The 23,932-nt window shown below is 42.0% G+C and overlaps 1 protein-coding gene across 4 annotated transcripts in view; it reads right to left on the reverse strand.

Annotated features, from left to right (window-relative positions):
* Window positions 1–7,333: 7,333 nt before the first annotated feature.
* The window catches only part of Gabpb2 (GA binding protein transcription factor subunit beta 2), a 39,704-nt gene continuing 23,105 nt past the window's right edge, over window positions 7,334–23,932 (reverse strand). The window contains exons 5-9 of one of the 4 annotated variants that reach the window (XM_042682136.1): window positions 22,459–22,609; window positions 15,478–15,585; window positions 11,824–12,009; window positions 8,219–8,349; window positions 7,334–7,800 (exon numbers count right to left, since the gene is read on the reverse strand). In XM_042682136.1, the coding sequence (XP_042538070.1) occupies window positions 7,501–7,800; window positions 8,219–8,349; window positions 11,824–12,009; window positions 15,478–15,585; window positions 22,459–22,609 (876 nt within the window). In that variant the 3' untranslated portion in view covers window positions 7,334–7,500. Of the gene's footprint in view, window positions 7,801–8,218; window positions 8,350–11,823; window positions 12,010–15,474; window positions 15,586–22,458; window positions 22,610–23,932 lie in introns of all 4 variants that reach the window. The other 3 variants (XM_042682137.1, XM_042682139.1, XM_042682138.1) reach the window with 3 other exon arrangements.

The following is a 23,932-nucleotide window of genomic DNA, read 5'->3' on the forward strand; positions in this document are numbered from 1 at the left end:
TCACATTCTTCTCAATTCTGGTCTCTTGTTAGATAAATTGGCATAGCAAAGAGTACAAACTTAGAAGGGGGAAAGAATCACCACACAAAGTGGAGATAGATAAGGGCTGAAAGTGCATACAGGTGCCTTGACATGTATTCCATTTTGGGCTGCACAAAGACTAGAGAACAGCAATTCTCTAATAAACTAGGACAAAAACTTATCCCATCACATTGTTAAACTTCTGGGCCAAGTTCATTCTGTGCTGTAAATCTTCTAGCCTGAAGGATCTTAATGTGAAGACATAGTCACACAGGCTTTCTCAAAATGAACATCATTTGTCAAAATGATGAGATTCTGAACCTCAAAGGTAGCTATATTACAGAATGTTTGTTCTGTTCCTTTTACCATGACAGTTTATCGGGAGACTTCTGACTTGCTGGGATGTATAAGGGATTTTGTGTCAAAGTATCTTCCATAGGAGTAAAAGTAGAACTCTCAACCTTTCTGCATACATCATGTCATCACACTGTTGGCTAATCAATTCCATTTATTTATAACTTTTTAATGTTGTTTTTCTGGGGCTTGAACTCTACCATGTAAGCCACATCTCTACTTCCAGCTTTTTGGCTGGTTAATTGGAGATACAAGTCTCTAGGATTTGTCTGCCCAAGCTGGCTTCAAACCTTGATCCTCAGATCTTAGTCTCCTGAGTAGCTAAGATTACAGGCATAAGCCACCAGCACTTGGCAATAATTCCCTTTACTGCCAGGCACTGGCTCTCCCTGAGACTTCACCCCTTGGATTTCTCTTTACTGCTTGACAGAGAAGGGCAAGGTAAAGCTGTCTTCCTCATTTTCAGCCCATTCATTGGATACAAAGAAACCTCTGTGTTTCATTAAATTTAAGATTTCCAGGTTATACCAGGTAATTTAGAGATGAACCTAAAATGAACAACAGTGGGAAAATCCATATATATATTTACAAACATGTACACTAACTTACATCTAGAAATACATATAAAAACTACCTATCATTCAATACCAAACAAATGGAGTTAGCTAGTAAATTTCTTTTATATCAATATAAAAAAGGAAATCACTTTGTATGTCACAGATTTCTAGTATTACTGAGTAGACAAACATTTAATGCAATAGTAAAGCTGAAGTAGAGGGAAATCAAAGTAAAAAATAATAATATTTGACAAAAAAAGTATCTTTTAAGGCACTGAGTTCAAAACAGGTAACCCTATAGCCAAATTCTCTTACAGTTCAATCAAGATATCTTAACTTTGGCATTACAACTTAGAGGTCTCACAAAGTTAGGCATGGGAAGGGAATGTATATTTATACATTTACAATTAATTTCCCTGAAGTTAGGAATAAGAACAGAAGTATTAAAATTCTTTTTTTCCATCTTTTTACAGCAAAGGCTTAAGACCAAAATGCAAACATAGGGTCAAAATTCCTGACATTAATACTGATATTGCTAAAGCAGCATTATTTTAAAGCAAGCACCACTCTAAACTCCAAGTTCCTCTGGTTCAAGCGCCAACTCTGGACTACTTGTCTGATAATTCTCAATAAACCACTATGCCAAAAAAAAAAGGTGGGGGGGGCTGGGAAGGTGGCTCAGTGGTAGAGTGCTTGCCTTGCATGCATGAGACTCTGGGTTTGACTCCTCAGCACCACATAAACAGAAAATGCCGGAAGTGGCACTGTGGCTCAAGTGGTAGAGTGCTAGCCTTTTTTTTTTGGGTCTGGTCCTGGGCACACTCCCTCAGCTCTTCAGCTCAAGGCTAGCGCTCTACCACTTGAGCCACAGAGCCATTTCTGGCTTTTTTTTTTTTTTTGCTTATGTGGTGCTGAGGAATCGAACCCAGGGCCTCATGCATGCAAGGCAAGCACTCTACCACTGAGCCACCTTCCCAGCCTGAGCGCTAGCCTTTGAACTGAGGAGATGATGGACAGTGCCCAAGCCCAGAGTTCAGGCCCCATGATGGACCCCCCCCCAAAAAAAAAAAAAGTATCACCAGGTGCTGGTGGCTCCTAACTACTTAGGAGGCTGAGATCTGAGGATTGTGATTCAAAGGCAGCCTGGGTGGGAAAGGTTATTAACTATCAGAAAACTGGAAATGGCACTGTGGCTCAAAATGGTACAGCTCTAGACTTGAAGTAAAAAGGTTAAGGACATTGCCCAGACCTTCAGTTCAAGCCTTATAACTGACAAAAAACAAAACAAAACACAAAACAAAAAACAGCTGGAATCTTCTAAACTGAAAGAATTAAGCCACATCTTAATGACTTCCATGACTGATTCAATTATGTAAAGTCATAAAATGGTATTGCGCTAGTTTGTTCGCTATTTACTTTTTTATGCTGGTAACTGAGGCTTGAACTGAGGGCCTCAGTGCTGTCTTCTAGCTTTTTCACTCCAGTGCTCTACCAAACCTGAGTCACAGCTCTTCTGGCTTTCTGCTGGTTAACTGGATCCTTCTGTCTGGGTTGGATTCAAATTGTGGTTCTCAGATCTCAGCCTCCAGAGTAGTTACTAGGATTACAGACATGAGCCACCTGTACCCAGCTTTCCCCGTCCCCCCCTCCCCACCCGCCCCACTCCTTTCAAATTTATCTTTTATTTTCAGACAATATTTCTATGTAGTCCAGGCTCTCCAACCTCAGCCTCCTGAATGCTGGGATTAATGGTCTGACCCTTCAATATTTAATTTTTTTCTTCTGTGTGTGTGTGTGTGTGCCTGCATGTGCGTGCGCGCACATGTGTTACTGGGGCCTGAACTCAGGGTCTTGCACTCTTACTCAGCTTTTTTGCTCCAGGTTAGCCCTCTACCATTTGAGCCATACCGGGCTGGGAAGGTGGCTCAGTGGTAGAGCGCTTGCCTTGCATGCCAGAGGCCCTGGGTTCGATTCCTCAGCACCACATAAGCAAAAAGAAAAAAGCTGGAAGTGGCACTATGGCTCAAGTGGTAGAGCGCTAGCCTTGAGCTGAAGAGCTGAGGGACAGCGCCTAGGCCCAGAGTTCAGGCCCCATGACCGGACCCAAAAAAAAAAAACCATTTGAGCCATACCTCCAGTCTTCAATATTTAATTTCTAACTACTTGAAGGCATCCTGACCCACCCCCCTCTCCATGGTAATATAACTGGAGATCAAATCTTATGTCCCTTCTCTGGGATGTTAAACAGCCTATTCCAAATAAATAACAATGATATCTTTATTCCTGTGCACCTCCTTCAAACATTTCCATTCTCTCCCTCCCTACCTTTTCTCTAACAAACTTCTTTCTTACTCTATTGTCAAAAATGACTTGACCTGTATTACAGGTTTTTTTTTTTTAGTGCAAACATATCTTTTACAATTCTCCTTATAGGTGGGGACTCTTTATGCAGGAAAGAGAGCGTTAGATGGATACTCACCATCCCCAATCAGTAGTCCACAGAATGAGGTGGTTGGATTTGGATGTGTTGGGTTAACCTCTACTCTCCCTTAATGGTGGAGGAGGAGTAAAACCAACATGTACACAAAGAACAAAAACAACTAACATCTAAAATGATTCTTGGTCCTTGTAGTTAAGCTAAGGTTTGAAATGCCATACATAACAGCCTAATTATTAGCACTGTGTCCAAAGGGACACAGAAGAAAAAAAAAAGCACTTCAAATGGGAACAGGATAATTTGATAGCAGATACAATTTCACTTTTTCTCTTATCAATGCATTTTGGAAGTGCTAGGTACTCAAAACCACAGAGAAAACCTAGCTTAGGTGGCTAGTAGCCAAGATTAGTTTCAAAACCAATCCTTTCTCTAAATGCCTCTAATAGCCAATTCTGTTTGCTAAATTTGGTTTTGGGAATTATATTTTCAGTGTATTTTGAGCCCAAAATGATTCTGCAACTTGAAACATTACAACAAATTACTTCACTAATCAAGGTAAAGAGAATTAAGTTAACTTGTCAAATTCTTTTTTTTTTTTTTAGGTCGGTCGTGGGGCTTGAACTCTGGGCCTGAGCACTGTCCCTCAGCTCTTCAGCTCAAGGCTAGTGCTCTACCACTTGAGCTACAGTGCCACTTCCCACTTGTCAAATTCTTTTCCAAATTAAAAATCCATGTGTTTGATTGGTGCTGGTGGCTCATGCCTGTAATCCCAGCTTCTCAGGAGGCTGAGATCTGAGGATCACAGTTAAAAGCCTGCTTGGGCTCCAATTAACCACCAAAAAAGCCTGAAGTAGAGCTGTGGCTCAGATGGTAGAGTGCTAGTCTTGAGTTAAAAAAAAAAAAAAAGCTCAAGGGGCTAGGAAGGTGGCTCAGTGGTAGAGCGCTTGCCTTGCATGCCTGAGGCCCTGGGTTCGATTCCTCAGCACCACATAAGCAAAAAGAAAAAAGCAGGAAGTGGCGCTGTGGCTCAAGTGGTAGAGTGCTAGCCTTGAGCTGAAGAGCTGAGGGACAGCGCCCAGGCCCAGAGTTCAAGCCCCACGACCGGACCCAAAAAAGAAAAAAAAAAAAGCTCAAAACAGGGTCCAAGCCCTGAGTTCAGGTCCTAGGATTGGCACAAAAAAAAAAAGCATGTTTTCCCTATGACCTTTAATTAAGAAAACCATATTCTAAACAATCTTTCAAATGTTTACTTGGGGGCTGGGACTGTGGATTAGTGGTAAGTGCTCACATAGCATGCATGAAGCCCTGGAAGTGGTGCTGTGGCTCAAGTGGTAGACTGCTAGCCTTGAGCAAAAGAAACTAGGGACAGTGCCAGGCCCTGAGTTCAAGCCCCAAGACAGCTCCCCACCCCCCAAAAAAAGTTTCTCTCAAGTTTCTTCTCATTTACAAACAAACAAGCAAGCAAGTCTAAAATGGTGAGGGCTGGATTTCAAAGGCAGTAACCTATCCAATGTAACCTCTTCACAACTTTTCTCTCTCCATCCCTTTCTCTTTCTTTCTTTTTTAAACCCTCATGCTGTTGAGCGAGGTAAGCCAAGAACGAAGAGACAAACGGTACATGGTCTCCCTGATAAGTGGATGCTAAATCCAAAAGGTTAGGTGATACGACAAAACTAACAGGACTTAAGAAACAAAGAACTCCCGCTCATCTGGTTGAACCACTACTAAATATCCTCATGCTGCTGATCACAAATATGGTATATAACATGTGAACACTGTTATATAATACACAAGACTGTGGTAGACAATTTGCTCCAGGGAAGTTAGAATGAACTTGTGACTTTGAAATTATGTAATCATTTAATCACAATCAAAAAAAAAAAAAAAAGAACCTCGGGGAAGGGAGGGAGGGAGGGGATGGTAGGGGGAAAAAAAAAAGAAAAATGGAATTAGGAACTTGTCTCCCCCTTTCCTCAGAAACTGAGATTGTAGGACACTCACAAATAAAGAGGTAAAAGAGGAACCCTCATGCTGACATACAAAGAAAACCGAGCAATGAAACCACTTAACCTCCATCTGGGCAGATGGAGTAGGCAGTGGGAGAAAAAGGAGGAAGGTAGACAAAGGGGTCAGAAACTGGTTTCTTATTTTATCACACGGATAGTTGCTATTCCCCTGGTCATACATACTGATAAGGCATAAAGCTCTGTATTAGGCCCAAGCTTAGAGAAACAGAGTGATTTACTCACTCAAAATCAAATGGAAATGAAAATGATAGTCTTCAGCATTCATCATCTCTACTCCATGACTGTTTTTTGCATGTAAGATACAGGGCCATAGAAAAGTCCATGTATCCTAAATGACTGGAGATTCAACAAAATTTCTAAAATTAAAGAGTTCAGTTCAATTTTATATAAATAAATGTCTGGAAACAAGTTGTTCAGACTATCCTCCTGATTACAATTTTCTAAAATAGAGTCAATGTTAAGTTTTTATATCAAGACTAGTTTCACAGCCCAGTAAGCCTCTTGTTGGCTGTTTTCCAGCACTGTGAAACTATAGACAGAGGACTTGGGTTTTATATACAACACTTCTCCCACATAAACAAGTGTTCTTTATAGTTTAAAAATTTTTGATTTCAGATTTTTTTTTCTTCTTTGTGCCAGTACTGGGGCCTGAACTTATGGCCTCGTGTTCTTGCAGGGCTTTCTTGCTCATAGCTGGTCCTCTATTAAACCTCCAGTCTGGTATTTTGCTGGCTAACTGGAGACTGTGTGCTGTGCTTTTCTGCCAGGTCTGGCTTCAGACATCAACCCTTTAAGTCTCAGCCTCCCAAGTAATTAGAATTATAGGCAAGAGTCACTCTCACTCAGCTATTTTTTTAAAAAAAAATTATGTATATGTTGCTAGAAACAGAACCCAGCTTTATCCATGCTAAGTACCCATTCTACCACTGAATTACATCTCCAGCAATATTTCCACTTTTTAAACTGATATCTGAGCTATGGACACATAATGGAGACAGAGCTTAGTTATGTTGTCCTGGCTGGCCTCAAACTGGCAATCCTACTACCTAAGTCTCCTGAGTGCTGGGATTATTGATGTACACCACCATTCCAAGCTCATAATTTATTTTTGGTAAAATTACCTCAGGATAGTTGAGAGTGCCTCGTTCTTTAGAAATAGAATACATTGCTTTTTATTTCCCCAAAGTTTGCTTCTAATCTCCCGCTAATCAGTTCCAAAAATATAAGGCAAAAAGCATTAGGTAACTTGAAATTTTCAGGCACAATTATTAAAGGCTCTTGGTGTATGTATATTAGAAGTATTAGAAACCTTTTTATATAAAACCAGTTATTTATAAAAATAATCAACTTAACAACATTCAGCACTCATTTGCTTCTATGCTTAAAGCATTCACGTAAGCTGAGAAATTTGGTCCTAATAAGTTGGGTCCCTTAGAAGTGTTTCCTAAATATGGCTTTGAATTTTCCAGTTGCATACAGAGCCTTCCTGGGCCCAACCACTGTATCCTGCTATAGTTTTCTTCTTAAATATGTTCTTTTTCTTTTTTTTGGTCAGTCGTGGGACTTGAACTCTGGGCCTGGGTGCTGTCCCTCAGCTCTTCAGCTCAAGGCTAGTGCTCTATTACTTGAGCCACAGTGTCACTGCTGGTTTTCTGGTGGTTAATTGGAGATAAGAGTCTCACAGCGTTTCCTGCCCAGGCTGGCTTCGAATCACAATCCTCAGATTTCAGCCTCCTGAGTACCTAGGATTACAGGCGTGAGCCACTGGCGTCAGGCATTCTTAATTATTATTACTTTTGTTGGTTGTGGGGCTTGAACTGAGCCTGGGAGCTGTCCCTAAGCTCTTCAGCTCAAGGCTAATGCTCTACCACTAGAGCCACAGAGCTGCTTCAGGTTTTCTGATGGTTTATTGGAGAGTTTCATGAACTTTCCTGCCGGGGCTGGCTTTGAACCACAATTCTCAGATCTCAGCCTCCTGAGTAGCTAGGATTACAGGCGTGAGCCACCGGAAACCAGCTCCATTCTTAATTTTTATTCGTTTGTCTTTGTATTTTCTTCTTAAAAGGAACAAGATGTACTCAATGCAAGTTGTGGCCCCTGCATGTTAAGATGAAACAGTTTCTATGGAAACTCCAATGTTGTTTTCTGTGGCGCCTCCTGACCGCCTCACTTCTGTTTCTCTTTCTTCCACCTCCCCCTCTGTTACTACTACAGTGTCCACTTCAGCTATCTCTTCAACCACAGTGAAATCAACTCCATTAGGCTGGTGTTGGGCCATAGCCTCTAGCTTAAGGCGGTACTGTTCTGCCTCCTGCTCTTTCTTTAGGAGCTGGTGTCGGTATTCTTGAGCTCTTCGATTGGCCTCCTGGAGTTGCTGCTGTAGTAATTCTCTTTCACTGCCTTCCTGTAAAGCGAACCGTGTCACCACATGGTAAACATTTCTTAATCCTTCTTACCCATATCATATCACATATTATCCAGAAAGTAGATAAAAAAATGAAGAAAGGTTCAGAGCTTAATAGTTAGAGTTTTGGGTTTTCTCTTTTTCTTTCTTTTTTTTTTGATCGGTCGTGGGGCTTGAACTCTGGGCCTGGGCACTGTCCCTGAGCTCTTCAGCTCAAGGCTAGCTCTCTACCACTTGAGCCACAGGGGCACTTCCACTTCCGGTTTTCTGAGTCGCTTATTGGAGATAAGAGTCTCCTAGCCTTTCCGGCCCAAGCTGCCTTGAACCACAATCCTCAGATCTCAGCCTCCTGAGTAGCTAGGATTATAGGCATGAGCCACCATGCCTGGCTTCTCTTTTCTTCTAAAAATTACATTACCTTGCTTTCATCCACATTGTTTGTTAATTCTTCCATCCTTGCTTTCTTTGTCAGTGGCAACTTCTCTGCCTCTTCTTCTTCCTCTTCAATTATAGTCTCCTCTGCAACCTGACCAGCAGGTACAGTTAGAACTATAAGCCAAAGGACACCAATTGGAAGTGATGAATACATAATAAAACAAAGAAGCTTTGTTTTTGTTTTTGTTTTTGGTCAGTCCTAGGGCATGAACTCTGGGCCTGGGCGCTGTCCCTCAGCTCTTCAGCTCAAGGCTAGCGCTCTACCACTTGAGCCACAGTGCCACTTCCAGTTTTCTGGTGGTAATTAGAGATAGGAGTCTCACAGAGTTTCCTGCCTGGGCTGGTTTTGAATTGCAATCCTCAGATCTTAGCCTCCTGAGTAATTAGGATTACAGGCGTGAACCACCAGTGCCTGGCTAGTTTTGCTTCTTTTTACCAAAAAAAAAAAAAATGAAGTGAAGGGGGCTGGGAAGGTGGCTCAGTGGTAGAGCACTTGCCTTCCATGCATGAGGCCCTGAGTTGATTCCTCAGCACCACATAAGCAAAAAGAAAAAAGCCAGAAGTGGCACTGTGGCTCAAGTGGTAGAGAGCTAGCCTTGAGCTGAAGAGCTGAGGGACAGCGCCCAGGCCGAGTTCAGGCCCACGACTGGACCCTCCCCAAAAAAACCCCAAAAACAAACAAACACAAAAACTGAAGTGAAATATATCCTGATATATTGTTTTTGATATCTCTGGGGTCTTAGAATCCACTGGTGTGGAAGTGGTGCTGTGGCTCAGGTGGTAAAGTTCTCACCTTGAGCTGAAGAACTCAGGGACTGCGCCCAGGCCCAGCAGAGTTCAAGCCCCATGACCAAAAAAAAAAAAAGAAAAAGAAAATTAGGGATAAAAATAGAGTCAACAGGTGAGTTTTGGCTGTGTGTGTGTGTGTATGTGTTTGTGTGTGAGAACTAGTGTTTGTTTTTTTTTGGGGTCCACTTGTGGGGCCTGAACTCTGGGCCTGGGTGCTGTCCCTCAGCTCTTCAGCTCAAGGCTAGCGCTCTACCACTTGAGCCACAGCACCACTTCCAGCTTTTTTATTTCCTGCTTATGTGGTGCTAAGGAATCGAACCCAGGGCCTCATGAATGCAAGGCACGCGTCTACCACTGAGCCACCTTCCCAGCCTGAGAACTAGTTTTATGTTGTTTTGTTTTTTGTTTTTGCCAATTCTGGGGCTCGAATTCAGAGCCTGGGCACTGTCCCTGAGCTTCTTTTGCTCAAGGCTAGCACTCTACCCCTTGAGCCACAGTGCCACTTCTGGCTTTTTCTGTTTATGTTGTGCTGACGAATGGAACCCAGGGCTTCATTCATGCTAGGCAAGCAGTCTACCACTAAGCCACATTCCCAGCCTGAGAAAGAGCTTTTATCAGACTGCTTCTTATCAGACTGTTTCTTTTCTGAGAGGTTCTTTGTATCTGGCATTTTCCTACTCTTACTATTAGTCGTTTTTTTTGTTTTTTGCAGATCCTTGTACTTGCTGGGCTTCTTTGGCTGGTGCTTTACCACTTGAGACATGCCTTCCAGTCCTGCTTTTTGCTGGTTATTTAGAGATAGACCTTCAAGGACATTTCTGCCCAGACTAACCTTGAATTGTGGTCCTACAGGTCTCAGCTACCTGAGTAGCTCGGATTACAGGCATGAGCTACCAGTGCCTGGTTCTAGTATTTGTTCTTTTTTTTGTTTGGTTGTGGTGCTTGAACTCAGGGTCTGGGTGCTATCCCTGAACTCTTTTGCTGAAGGCTAGTGCTCTACCATTTTGAGCCACAGTACCACTTCTGGTTCTTCAGTGGTTAATTGGAGATTAGAGTCTCACAGGAACTTTTCTGCCCTCAGATCTCAGCCTCCTCAGTAGCTAGAATTACAGGTGTGAGTCACCAGTGCTTGGCAAATATTTTTTTTAGTATCTTTTTTTGCTGGTTGTGGGGCTTGAACTCTGGACTTGGGCATTGTCCCTTCGCTCTTCAGCTCAAGGCCAGCACTGTACCGCTTCAGTCACAGTACCACTTCTGGTTTTCTAGTGGTTTATTGGAGATAAAGAGTCTCACAGAGTTTCCTGCCTGGGCTGGCTTTGAACTGCAATCCTCAGATCTTAGCCTCCTGAGTAGCTATGATTACAGGTGTTAGCCATCAGCTCTCGGCAGCAAATATTATTTTTATTGTTTTGTTTTTGGCCAGTGCTGGGGCCTGAACTCTGGACCTGGGCACTGTCCCTGAGCTTCTTTTGCTCAAGGCTAGCACTCTACCACTTGAGCCACAGCACCACTTCTTTGTCTATTTTTTGTTGTTGTTTTGTGCCAGTACTGGGGCTTGATCTAAGGGTCTAGATGCATTGTCCAGAGCTTTTTCACTTAAAGATGGCACTCTACTACTTGAGTTCGGCCTCCATTTCCGGCATTTGGTGGTTAACTGGAGATAAAGAGTCGCATGTACTTTCGTGCCTTGTCTGGCTCTGAACCTCAATCCTCAGATCTCAGCCTCCTGAGTAGCTAGGATTACAGACCCAGCAGGACTAATTCTTTTTTTTTTTTTTGGGTCCGGTTGTGGGGCCTCAACTCTGGGACTGGGCGCTGTCCCTCAGCTCTTCAGCACAAGGCTAGCACTCTACCACTGAGCCACAGCGCCACTTCTGGCTTTTTTGTTTTTGCTTATGTGGTGCTGAGGAATCGAACCCAGGGTCTCAGGCATGCAAGGCAAGCGCTCTACCACTGAGCCACCTTCCCAGCCCATGGCTCTCAATTCTTGCTTAGGTTTTCTTACTCAAAGCTGGCACTCAACCACTTGAGCCACACTTGTACTTCTGGCATTTTGCTAGTTAACTGGATCCTCTATGATCCCCATATCTCAGTTTCTTGAATAGTCAGGTTTATGGGTGTTAGCCTCCCAGCACCTAGACTACTATTTGTCTTAATGGATCATTTTTGGGAACTGTTGAATGTCTAAAATACCTTTTTTACAGTTTTATGTGGAATTTGGGATTGAATGTAGGGCCTCACACATCCTAGGCAAATGCTCTACTACTTGAACCATACCCCTAAGTCTTTTTGTTTATATTTTACTTTTGAGATAGGGTCCCCATAAATATACCTGGCTGGTTTTGAGCTTGTCATCCTTTTGCCTGTCTCTTCAGTAGCTGGGGTTACAGGTACGTACCACCATACCGGGCTTAAAATACTTTTTTTTTTTGGGTCCGGTCCTGGGGCCTGAACTCTGGGCCTGGGCGCTGTCCCTCAGCTCTTCAGCTCAAGGCTAGCGCTCTACCACTTGAGCCATAGCGCCACTTCCGGCTTTTTTCTTTTCTTTTTCTTTTTTTTGGGTCCCATCCTGGGGCCTGAACTCGGCCTGGGCGCTGTCCCTCAGCTCTTCAGCACAAGGCTAGAGCTCTACCACTTGAGCCACAGCGCCACTTCCGGCTTTTTTCTTTTTGCTTATGTGGTGCTGAGGAATCAAACCCAGGGCCTCATGCATGCAAGACAAGCACTCTACCACTGAGCCACCTTCCCAGCCCCTAAAAATATCTTTTAATAAACAATTGTCTATAGGCGATAACTCACCTTGATGTCCATCTTGCATAGTTACAATGAATGGCTGGCCAATGCCTCCAGTAGGAATTGCCGTTTGGATATTACTCAGAGGAACTCCATCAGTCACTATGGTGATAACTCTCTGGCCTCCACTGCCCATCACTTGATGGATTGATGAATCAACAGAATTCCCCTCTATGAATTCCTCTGAATTAGCTACAGAAAACAAAAGTAAATTTAAGATTTCAACTTTTTAAAAAATAAGAGTGTAATTTCAGCTGGGAGCCGGTGGCTCACACCTGTAATCCTAGCTACTCAGGAATGCTGAGATCTGAGGATCATGGTTCAAAGCCAGCTTGGGCAGGAAAGTCCATGAGTCTCCTATCTCCAATAAACGACTCAGAAAACCAGTAGTACTGTGGCTCAAGTGGTGAAGCCTTGAGCTGAAGAGCTGAGGGACAGCGCCCAGGCCCAGAGTTCAAACCCCACAACCAACAAAAAAAAAAAAAAAAAATGTGTAATTTCATTCTCTTAGAAATAGACAAATAGAAATAGAAATATTCAGAGAAAGGAAAAACTGAAAAAAAATAAGTTATTTCCAATATTTTACAAAAGCTTTCCTGAACAATGCTAAGTCAGAGAAGAAAAGAAAATAGGGAATGGATTAGAATGTATTTTCTGAAATGTCTTTGTTGAAATGCTAATTGCTTTCAACATGGATGGGTTTGATGTATAAATACATCTTCAAAATGCTAATTTAAATATATTTAAACTTTTTTGTTTTGTGGCAAGTATCAGAGGCTTCAGTAGGCTAAGGAACATTGTGATTCTCCTACAATGTATAAGATATGTTGAGTTTCCCCAATATATTTGTCTTGGAACCAATTTTTAGAAACATTTAAAAAAAATAACTGTAAATTAGAGTAGATAAAATGAGAACATTTAATAACAAGTTAACAAACTACCATGTTTAGTAATTAAAAGATTGAAGTTTCACAGAAAAACTATATAATACAAAGCTTTCCCATCTGATAAATCAACAGTAATATAAATAAGTGTTGAGCTAGGAATGTGGCTTCGTGGTAGAGTCCCTGCCTAGCATGCATGAAGCCTTGGGTTCAGTTCCAAAGTACCATATAAACAGAAAAAGCCATAAGTGACACTGTGGCTCAAGTGGTAGGGTGCTAACCTTGAGTAGAAGTTCCAGAACAGTGCCCAGGCCCTGGGCTCAAGCCCCAGGACTGGCAAAATAAATAAATAAGCATTACATTTACCACTTACTATGTGGCAGGTTCCTTTCTAAGAGTTTTATATGAAGTATACTGAATTCCTATTTTGTTTAAATATCTGAGCACACTAAGAAATATTAGACACACAGTTTCTACCACTGTGGGTAAGATTTTCTCTCTCTCTCTCTCTCTCTCCCCTCCCTCCTTTTTTTTGAGCCAGTTCTAGGGATTGAACTCAGGGTCTGTGCACTGTCCCTGAGTTTCTTTTGCTCAAGGATAGCACTTTACCACTTGGGCCACAGCACCACTTCTAGCCTTTTTCTGTTTATGTAGTACTGAGGAATCAAACTCAGGGTTTCATGCATGCTAGGCAAGCACTCTCCCACTAAGCCACATTCCCAGTCCTCAAGGCTACCTCTTGAGTCATACTTCACTTCAGGCTTTTTTGGTAATTAAATGGATGTACAATTCTCAGGGACTTTCCTGCCTCAGCTAGCTTTAAACTAAGATCCTCATATCTCAGCGTCCTGAGTAGCTAGGAGTATAGGTATGAGCCACCAGCACCTGGTTATACTTACATTTCTTGGGAAGAAATAGTAGTTAAATGTTAGATGTAAGGGCCTTGATAATTTAATACAACTATCATGCCAGAGATGAGAAAACTAAAGACTTAGTGAAGTTAAATGATTTATCCAAGATCAAACCAAAAGAGCAGCAAGGATAAATTTAAGGTGAACAAATGTGGCAGTGGTCTCACTAGACACTTTGCTGAAAATGAATTATATAACTTGTGGGTTGGGATGGGAGGGAAAAACAGAGAATGAAGGAAGGGGTATTACTTTCCAAAAAGAAATGTACTCATTTCGTGGTTTACATAACTGTTACCTCTCTACATATCACCTTTATAATAACAATAAAAAATAAAAATTAAAAATTAAGCTGGGCACTGGTGGCTCATGCCTGTAATAATAGCTACTTAGGAGGCTGAGATCTGAGGATCGTAGTTCAAAGCCAGCCCAGGCAGGAAACTCAGTGAGACTCTTATCTCCAATTAACCACCAGAAAACTGGAAGTGGCACTGTGGCTCAAGTGGTAGAGTGTTCACCTTGAGATGAAGAGCTCAGGGACAGCACCAAGGCCAAGTTCAAGCCCCACAAGCAACCAAAAAATAAATTTAATTAATTAAAAATAAATTTATAAAATACTTCCTTTCCTCAAGCAATGTCACTCATTCATACATATCTGAGCAGATATCCTTTATGGTTACTGCTAGTAAGAAAAATAAGACTAGAATTAGAAGAGTATTCTTACCACCCTACTGTCAATAGCACAAAGAAATCAGAGCAATCTGCTTTCATTTATGATAGAGTAGAACCCTATCAGAGTTCTACAAAGATTTCTAGGTGATTACTGAGCCCTACCTTTGACAATCTGCCCCCAGGTTTTCCTTTACATTAAACTATCTGTGGCTAAGTGATTTGGAAACCTTTATGTTTTTAAATATCAGAAGGGATATAACCTATGGATTCACGTAAATCCATTGAAAATGCCGAAATAAAACACATTCAAAAACCAAAGCACACCAAAATTAAGTTCACAGGGTAAGACAATAAGTATGTATATATTTTATTTTATTAATTTATTTATTTTTGTCGGTCATGGGGCTTGAACTCTGAGCTTGGATGCTGTCCCTCAGCTCTTCAGCTCAAGGCTAGTGCTCTACCACTTTAGCTACAGTGCCACTTCCAGTTTTCTGGTGGTTTATTGGAGATAAGAGTTTCACGGACTTTCCTGCACGGGCTGGCTTTGAACCGTGATCCTCAGATCTCAGCCTCCTGAGTAGCTAGGATTACAGATGTGAGCCACCAGCGCCCGGCTAAGAATGTATATATTTTAGTACTTTAATACAAGATATTTAGACTGCTACTTTGAATGGTTCTAAGATAGTTTTAGTCAAAACACAGCACAGATTATCTTTAAAAAATCTAGGAATTTAAAACAAAACATTTCAATCCAAAACTACTAGTCAAGGCAAATCAATTTTTTTTTTTCATTGGTCATGGGGCCTGAACTCTGGGCCTGGGCGCTGTCCCTCAGCTCTTCACCCCAAGGCTAGGGCTCTACTACTTGAGCCCCACTTCCGGCTTTTTCTGCTTATGTGGTGCGGAGGAACCGAACCCAGGGCCTCATGCATGCAAGGCAAGCGCTCTACCACTAAGCCACCTTCCCAGCCCTGGCAAATCAATTTTTTGTAAAAATACAAAGAAATAAGTCATTCTCTGTTATTCAACTCTCTGATACTATCTCTTTCTCATTGATTCAGTGATTCCATATCCCTTTATCTAGCTTCCTTTAATTAAACTACAATTCTTTGATATTTCATGCAAATTAAATCTGCTGGAGATTTAAAAACAAAAGAAGACTGGAAATCACCCAGCAGCTATCCCTTACCTACCTCTGTGTGAGCTGGCGAAGGGGGCTGAAGCCTCAGCAAGGGCTGCGAGGGTGGCCAGCACTGAGGTGGTGGGATGTGGGAACTGTACTGTTGAGGCATGGGGGTCACCTATTTCAGTAGAAAAGGCAAATGAGGTGCAGTGGAGTGAATAGGCGGAGGCAAACTGAAAATGGCTTATTAAAAACTTCAGCTTTTCTCACTAATGTTCTTAATTTTGTTTTCTAATCCAAAATGATGCAAACCAATAATATCATGGTATCAAAACTCTTAAGAAACTAGAGTGTGGCTCAAGTGGTAGAGCTCCTGCCTGGCAAGTAGGAGGCCCTCGGTTCAAACCAGAGTACCACCAAAACAAAACCTTTTGAAAGTTTTACCTTGGGGGCTGGGAAGATGGCTCGGTGGTAGAGTGCTTGCCTTGCATATATGAGGCCCTAGGTTCAATTCCTCAGCACTACATAAGCAGAAAAAGCCAGAAGTGATGCTGTGGCTCAAGTGGTAGAGTGCTAGCCTTGAGCTGAAGAGCTGAGGACAGCACCCAGGCCCAGAGTTCAGGCCCCATGACCAACAAAAAACAGTTTTTCCTTTAAAATGGATTAATTTAATATGCTTGGTAGTAAGCCACTACAATCTCCTAATTGGATCATTCTCTTAGCACTGCCAATGCTGAGCATTAGCAGTTTAACAGACTACAATCCACCCACTCATGAGTCTGGCTGTACATCTCTCCTTGGCAGCAAGTTTACAAGCATGCTTCACCTTGAGCTAAGTATGGTAAGGGAGCATGCTTTCCCTGTCTTTGTTCTACCATACTACCTCTGTTCATCAGCTAGAAAGATGAGAATATTGATCTCTAGTGCAAGGACAGTAAAAAAAACCTGGCATTTCATTGGCAGCACAATGGATTAATATACAAATTAATCTATTTTATAATATGATGCTTTTTGGGTGTGTGCTACTGAGGTTTGAACCTAGGGGCTTTGTGTATGCTATGCCAGTGCTCTGCCAGTTGAGCTACATCCATAGCCCATGATATGCTTTGTTTCTGAGGCAATTTCATTAGATAGTCCAGGCTAGCCTTGAACTCACAAGCCTCCTGCTTCTGCCTCTGAGTGCTAGACTTGATGAACTTTTAAAGAACTCTATTTATAACCTTTTACTCACAGAGGCCGGCTCACACCTGTAATCCTAGCTACTCAGAAGGCTAAGATCTGAGGATCATGGTTCAAAGCCAGCCAGGGCAAGAAACTCTGAGACTCATCTCCAATTAACCACCAGAAAACTGGAAGTGGCACTGTGGCTCAAAGTGGTAGAGTGCTATCCTTGAGCTAAAGAGCTGAGGGACAGTGTACTCAGGCCCAGAGTTCAAGTCCCACAACCTACCAAAAAAAAAAAAAAGTCTCATGGAGCTTCTTGCTGGAGCTGTCTTTGAACCATGATCCTCAGATCTTGGCCTCCTGAGAAGCTAGGATTATAGGCGTGAACTACTGGCACCAGCTTTTTTATTTTTTCCCTTTTCTCATGGCTAATACTCAACCACTTAAGCCATTCTTCCAGTACCACCTTTTTGCTGGTTAGATGGATGTAAGAGTATCTCAAATTTGTCTGCCATGCTGGCTTTGAACCTCAATCCTCAGATCTCTGTCTCTAGAGCAAAGGCATGCACCAATGGGATCTGGGCTCAGTAATATTGCATTGTGCTAGACATGCGCTCTTCAGCTCAAGGTGAGCACTTTACCACTTGAGCCACAGTGCCACTTCTGGTTTTCTAGTGGTTTATTGGAGATAAGAGTCTCATGGACTTCCCTGCCTGGGCTGGCTTTGAACCTCGATCCTCAAATCTCAGCCTCCTGAGTAGCTAGGATTACAAACATGAGCCACCAGCGCCCGGCTACCCAGCCCTGATTTTTGCTGGTTATTTTGGAGATGGAATCTAACAAAATTTTCTGTGTGGGCTGACCACTCTATGATCTTCCATATCTAAGCCTCCTGGGTAGCTAGGATTATGTACATGAGCCCCCATCATCTTACCCCTATAAATATTGTTAGATGACATAAAGCTTTATCAAAATTTAGAAGTAGCTGCTCCCTATATTGGCTATTTCTATATTCTTTCAAGTTCTTCACACTTCTTACTAGTTAACCTACTATTCTGAATTAATATGTATTTTTTTCCGGTCATGGGGCTTGAACTCTGAGCCTGGGTGCTAGACCTCAGCAATTCAGCTCAAGGTAAGCGCACTACCCCTTGGGCCACAGTGGCACTTCTGGTTTTCTGAGTGGTTAATTAGAGATAAGAGTCTCACAGAGTTTCCTGCCCAGGCTGGCTTTGAATTGTAATCCTCAGATCTCAGCCTCCTGAATAGCTAGGATTACAGGCATGAGCCACCGGAAACCAGAGAGTCTCAGGACTTTCCTGCCCAGGTTGCCTCCCAACTGTGATCCTCACACCTCAGCCTCCTGAGTTGCTAAGATTACAGTTGTGAGTCACTCACACCCAACGGGCTAATGTAAGTAAACTTACTGGTAAATTTATTTATATATTTATTTTGTGGGTTGTGCTGTCATTGAGCTCTTTTGCTCAAGGCTAGCACTCTACCACTTTAAGCCACAGCACCTCTTCCAGTTTTCTGGTGATTGAGGGTAAGATTCTCACAGACTTTCCTTCCTGGGCCGACTTCAAACTGTGATCCTCAGATCTCAGCCTCCTGAGTAGCTAGGATTACAGGCCTGAGCCACCAATACCCTGCTGGTTTTTACTTTAAACAGGTGGGAAGAGCCAGGCACTCACTCAGATCTATAATTGTAGCTACTCAGGAAGATAATATCTGAGGATCTCAGAAGCTAACCTGGGCAGGAAAATCTGTCAGACTTTTTTTTGTTTTTTTGTTTTTTTTTTTGTTTTTTTGTGGGGCTTGAACTTAGGGCTTAGGTGCTGTCCCTGAGCCTAGCCTCTTTGTGCTTAAGGCTAGCACTCTACCACTTGAGTCACAGCGCCACTTCCAGTTTTTGAGTGGTTAATTGGAGGTAAGAGTCTCATGGGGACTATTCTGCCCAGGCTGGCTTCAAACAATGATCCTGAGATATCAGCCTCCACAGTAGCTAGGATTACAGGCATAAACCATCAGTGTCCTCCCAGATTTTTTTTTTTTTTTTTTTTGATGGTCCTTGGGCTCGAACTTAAGGTCTGAGAGCTGTCTCTGAACCTCTTTGTGCTCAAGGCTAGCCCTCTACCACTTGAGCCTCAGTGTCAAGTCTGGCTTTTTCTGAGTAGTTTATTGGAGGTAAATCTCACAGACTTTCCTGCCAGGTTGGCCTCGAACGCCAATCCTTAGATCTCAGCCTCCTGAGTAGCTAGGATTATAGGCATGAGCCACTGGTACCCTGCCAGCCATGAGACTGTTATCTCCAATAAGCTACCTTCCCCCACCCCCACCCCCCACCCTCGCCAAAAAAAGCTAGAAGTGGGGCTGTGGCTCAAGTGGGAGAGTGCTAGCCTTGAGCAAAAAAGCTCAGGGACAATGCCCAGGCCCTGAGTTCAAGCCCCAGGACAGGCACACAAATACATACAAATGGTAGATAACTTGGTGTGATAACTGTTGCAGTGGAAATGAGAGGGAGACATGATACCATATCAATTTCATTCTAATTCTCTCAAAAAATCCAGGGAACTAAGTGATAAAGGTGGAGCACAGTGTTTCACCTCCAGAAGAATCTGTATGTATTTAAAGACTCCCATACAGGGGAACAGTCAGTTACCTATCCCTGAATTTTCCTGGTTAATTCACGACTGTCTTATTATTTAGCCTGTCTTACCAAATGCTAAAATAAGAACTCACAATTCCTCCTGGATAATAGGGCATAAATGAGAGACCCTATTGGAAAAATAACTAAAGCTAAATGGACTGGAGATATGGCTGAAGTGGTAGAGTATCTGCCCAGCAAGCACAAGTCCTGAGTTGAAACTCTAGTACTGACACACAGCAAAAATAAACTTATCTGCATGGGTAAGTCAACTCTAGTATGTGATTGTTTAGCAATGTCAATTTGCAGTTGTCAACACAGAAAAAGCAAAAGGTCTGCCAACAGCTACTGACAACAATACTCATCTAAAGGGACCAAAACAAGGAATCTCTATTGTGAATATGTTTGGCTTTATTCCAGATCAGATAAGAAAAATTTCAGTAGTTAACCTAAAGATCATCTCTAGCTCTTTTCACGAGTTTATGAACATATAAATATTAGCTTCTAAAGACTTTCTGGAGGTTAGAAGCATGGCTCAGATAATAGGGCACTAGCCAATAAGCAAAGGTATCAGATACGGAGTTTGAGTACTGGTCTCAGACCAAAAAAAAAAGACTTTTTGAATTATAAAAGCACTTGCTTCTAAGTAGTATAACCCAAACCACTATGAACCAAAAGGTTTTGAATGTTTTAGATTACAAATATGTATATATATATATATATATATATATATATATATACACATATATATATATGTATATGTATATATATTTAACTACTTTTTTGGTTAGCGCTGGGGCTTGAACTCAGGGCCTGGGCACTGTCCCTGAGCTGCTTTTGCTCAAGGCTAGCACTCTACCACCGGAGCCACAGCACCACTTCTGGCTTTTTCTGTTTATGCAGTAGTAAGGAATCAAGCCCTGGGCTTCATGCATGCTAGGCAAGCGCTCTACCACTAAGCCACGTTCCCAGCCCGTAACTACACATTTTTTTAAACCATTGAAATAAATTGGCTTTAACTATTGATAGTCTATGAAATGAAAGTCACTGTTGCCCCCTTGTGGGCATGGCATAGTCACCCTTCATTGAAAAGTTAAATTTTCTTTTTCTTTCTTTTTTTGGTTGGTGATATGGTTTTTGTTGTTATTTGTTTGAGGCGTCTTACTATGTAGTCCAACTAGGTCTCAAACTCACTATGTAACCCAGGCTCACTTAATCTCAATTAATCTTCTTACATCAGCCTCTCAAAGGCTGGGATTATAGGTGTTCACTACCATGCCCAACACTATGTCATTTCATAGCTATTATTGAAGTACTGTTATAAAATTATACTGATATACAAAGCCTCAACAAGAAACTTGTAAGAAAGTATCATTATATTCCAATTCCATGGACATGTAAACAAGGTTTAGAGAAGTACTTTTCCTATGTCAAGCAACTAGTTAGTCAATCAATAAATATTTCTGTCTGAAGTCTAAAATTCTGTATGTATACCTGTTTCTTCAGTTTTATCAAACTGCCTTTCAATAATACCTCATTCAGGATACTTCCTTTAGCTGGGCACTGGTGGCTCATGCCTGTAATCCTAGCTACTCAGGCTGAGATCTGAGGACTGTGGTTCGAAGGCAGGCAGACAAGCCTGTGAGATTCTTATTTCTACTAAACTATGCAACTGTGGGCCAAGTGGTAGAGCACTTAGCCTTGAACAAAAGCTCAGGGACAGTGCACAGGCTGAGTTCAAGGCACAGGACTGGTATGAAAAAAAAAAAAAGATACTTCTTTGATGTTACACAATTTAACTGGGAATATATTTATTTATTCTTATTTATTTTATTTTTTTCTGCCAGTTCTGGAGCTTGAACTCAGGGCCTAAGCGCTGTCTCTGAGATTCTTTTGCTCAAGGCTAGCACTCTACCACTTTGAACCAAAGCTCCACTCTGGTTTCCTGGTGGTCAATTGGAGTTAAGAGTCTCATGGACTTGCCTGACTGGGCTGGCTTAGAACCATGATCTTAGATCTCAACCTCCTGAGCAGGATTACAGGCTCACTTTTACTGATGCCCAGCTTACTTCTAGCTTTTTGCTGGTTAACTATAGATCAAAGTCCTTTGAACTTGTCTGACCAGGCTGGCTTCAAACCATGATCTTCAGATAGCAAGTTACTAGCATTTGGCTATATTTTACTTTTTCTTTTTTGGTTGGTTGTGGGGCTTGAACTCTGGGCTTGGGCGCTGTCCCTGAGCTCTTCAGCTCAAGGCCAGCACTCTACCACTTGAGACACAGCACCACTTCCAGTTTTCTAGTGGTTTATTGGAGATGAGAGACTCATGGACTTTCCTGCCAGGGCTGGCTTTGAACCGTGATCCTCAGATCTCACCCTCCTGAATAGCTAGGATTAAAGGCGTGAGCCACTGGTACCCAGTTTATATTTTACTATTAACTTAAGTACTTTATGTATAATCCTAATGTATGATCTTCCTTTCCCCCAGAAAGAATAATTGCTTTGGCTTTAGACTAAAAGCTTTTTATAAATCTTTTGTTCAGGTTTTTTTTTGGGGGGGGAGGCAGCTGTTGGGATTTATACCCAGGCCTTGCACATACTAGGCAAGTGCTCTACCTTGACCTTTAACCCCAGCACTGTTTTGGGAATATGTTAACAAAACAATGAGTATCAGCTGGGTACCAGTGGCTCATGCCTGTAATCCTAGCTACTCAGGAGGCTGAAATCTGAGAATTATGGTTCCGAGTCAGCCCAGGCAGAAAAGTCCATGAAATTCTTTCTTTTTTTGGAGGGGAAGGGGGGTCCGGTCGTGGGGCCTGAACTCTGGGTTGGGCGCTGTCCCTCAGCTCTTCAGCTCAAGGCTAGCGCTCTACCATTTGAGCCACAGAGCCACTTCCAGCTTTTTTTTTCTGCTTATGTGGTGCTGAGGAATCGAACCCTGGGCCTCAAGCATGCAAGGCAAGTGCTCTACCACTGAGCCACCTTCCCAGCCCCTCCATGAAATTCTTATCTCCAATCAACCACCAGAAAACCAAAAGTGGAGTAGTTGCTCAAAGCTGTAGAGCACGAGGCCTGAGCAAGAGAGCTCAGGGACAGAACCTATGCCCTGGAGTTCAAGCCCCACAACCCCCCCAAAAAAGGATGAGTATCATACCTTTAGAGTATTCATTCATTTCTAGAAAAACTTGGGGTTCTCTTCATTTTTAGGTCTAAAAGCAATGTCATGTTATTGACCATTACCTGAGGTTGTTTTGGTGCTGGTTGAAGAAACAAAGCTAGCAAGGTTAACTACCTCTCCTGAGGTGAAGAAGAATGGAGCAGCCACAGTCACAGGATTAGTCACAGGGTTGGCTCTCTCTGGGTTAGCATTCACCTGATTCTGCATTGCTTCCTACCAAATGAAGCAGGGTATTTCAAAGTCAGAACACTGATTAACCTTAGTTATACAGTCATTGAACAGAAATGCACCTCCTCCACTTGCCAGTGCTCTATCAAGCTGAACTAGTTCTGGCACACAATGTCCCAGGGAGCTCAGATCTCATTAAGAATACTGTTTTTTCTGTTTTGTATTTTAAATCAGAGTTAACAGAGATGTTACGTTGCTTTCTGAAACTTATTTCTGCTTGAGAAAAACAAAGGTGTACTATTTCCAACAACTTCTAGCTAATTCACTTACCTTCTCTGGAAATTTTTTTCTTGAAATATGACGGAATTGATCTAAATAGGCTAAAAAGTAATTTACCTCACTAGAGATCAATTATCTACAAGTCAATGTGCTAGCAGGAGATCTCTGATGAGAAAAATATTCTCTAGAGTTTTGTCCAACTACTTGTTCCATTCTTCCACCGAGGAAATTCCTAAGAGAATATATAACGAGCAAATAAATGAGTGCCAGATTTCAAAATCAAGTAGACTTTAAAGTACCATATGTTGTACTTTCATTTCCAGGGATATTTGCTCAATTTTGGTAAAAGGATGCTTCTCTATTACCTAATTAATTTTTTAAAATATTTTTTTGTTGATTGTGGGGCACAGTACCTGGGCACTGTCCCTGAGTTCTTCAGCTCAAGACAAGTACTCTACCATTTGAGCCATAGCACCATGTCCAGTTTTCTGGTTGTTAATTGGAGATAAGAGTATCATGAACTGTCCTGCCAGGGGCTAGCTTTGAACTACGATCCTCATATCTGAACCTCCTGAATAGCTAGCATTACAGGCCTGAGTCACCAGTGCCCAACTACTTTCAGAACTTTTATAAAAACATGATCACTACTTAAAAAGCCCAGTTATGAAAGGGCTCTATAAACAATTATTGGAAGTTGAAGAGAATAACCAGTCTCTGGGAAACCATCTGTTAGGGAAAACAAAAAGCTGAAACAGCAGAAGTGGCTAGTTTTCATATGTAATTATTCCCTTGACTAAGAACTTCAATTGAAACAGATTATTCACTCTGAGCACTGTTAAATTCCTTCTTCACTCTGCCCCTTTTTCTATCCTTTACCATCACCTTCTTAGTTCTAGCTCTCATCAGCGCTTGCCTGGTCTAATGAAAGTCACCATATGGTTATTTAGCATTGTCTTCCCTCTCCAATCTGTGTGCCATACTCCAAACAATTACCTTTTAAAAACAAATCTAATCACACCAATCTTCTACTATAAAACTTCCTTGAAGGTGGGTGTGATGGCGTACACCTATACTCCCAGCACTTGGGAG

Source organism: Dipodomys spectabilis, unplaced genomic scaffold (genome assembly GCF_019054845.1).
Source record: "Dipodomys spectabilis isolate Male_0828 unplaced genomic scaffold, ASM1905484v1 ptg000069l, whole genome shotgun sequence".
Lineage (NCBI taxonomy): Eukaryota > Metazoa > Chordata > Mammalia > Rodentia > Heteromyidae > Dipodomys > Dipodomys spectabilis.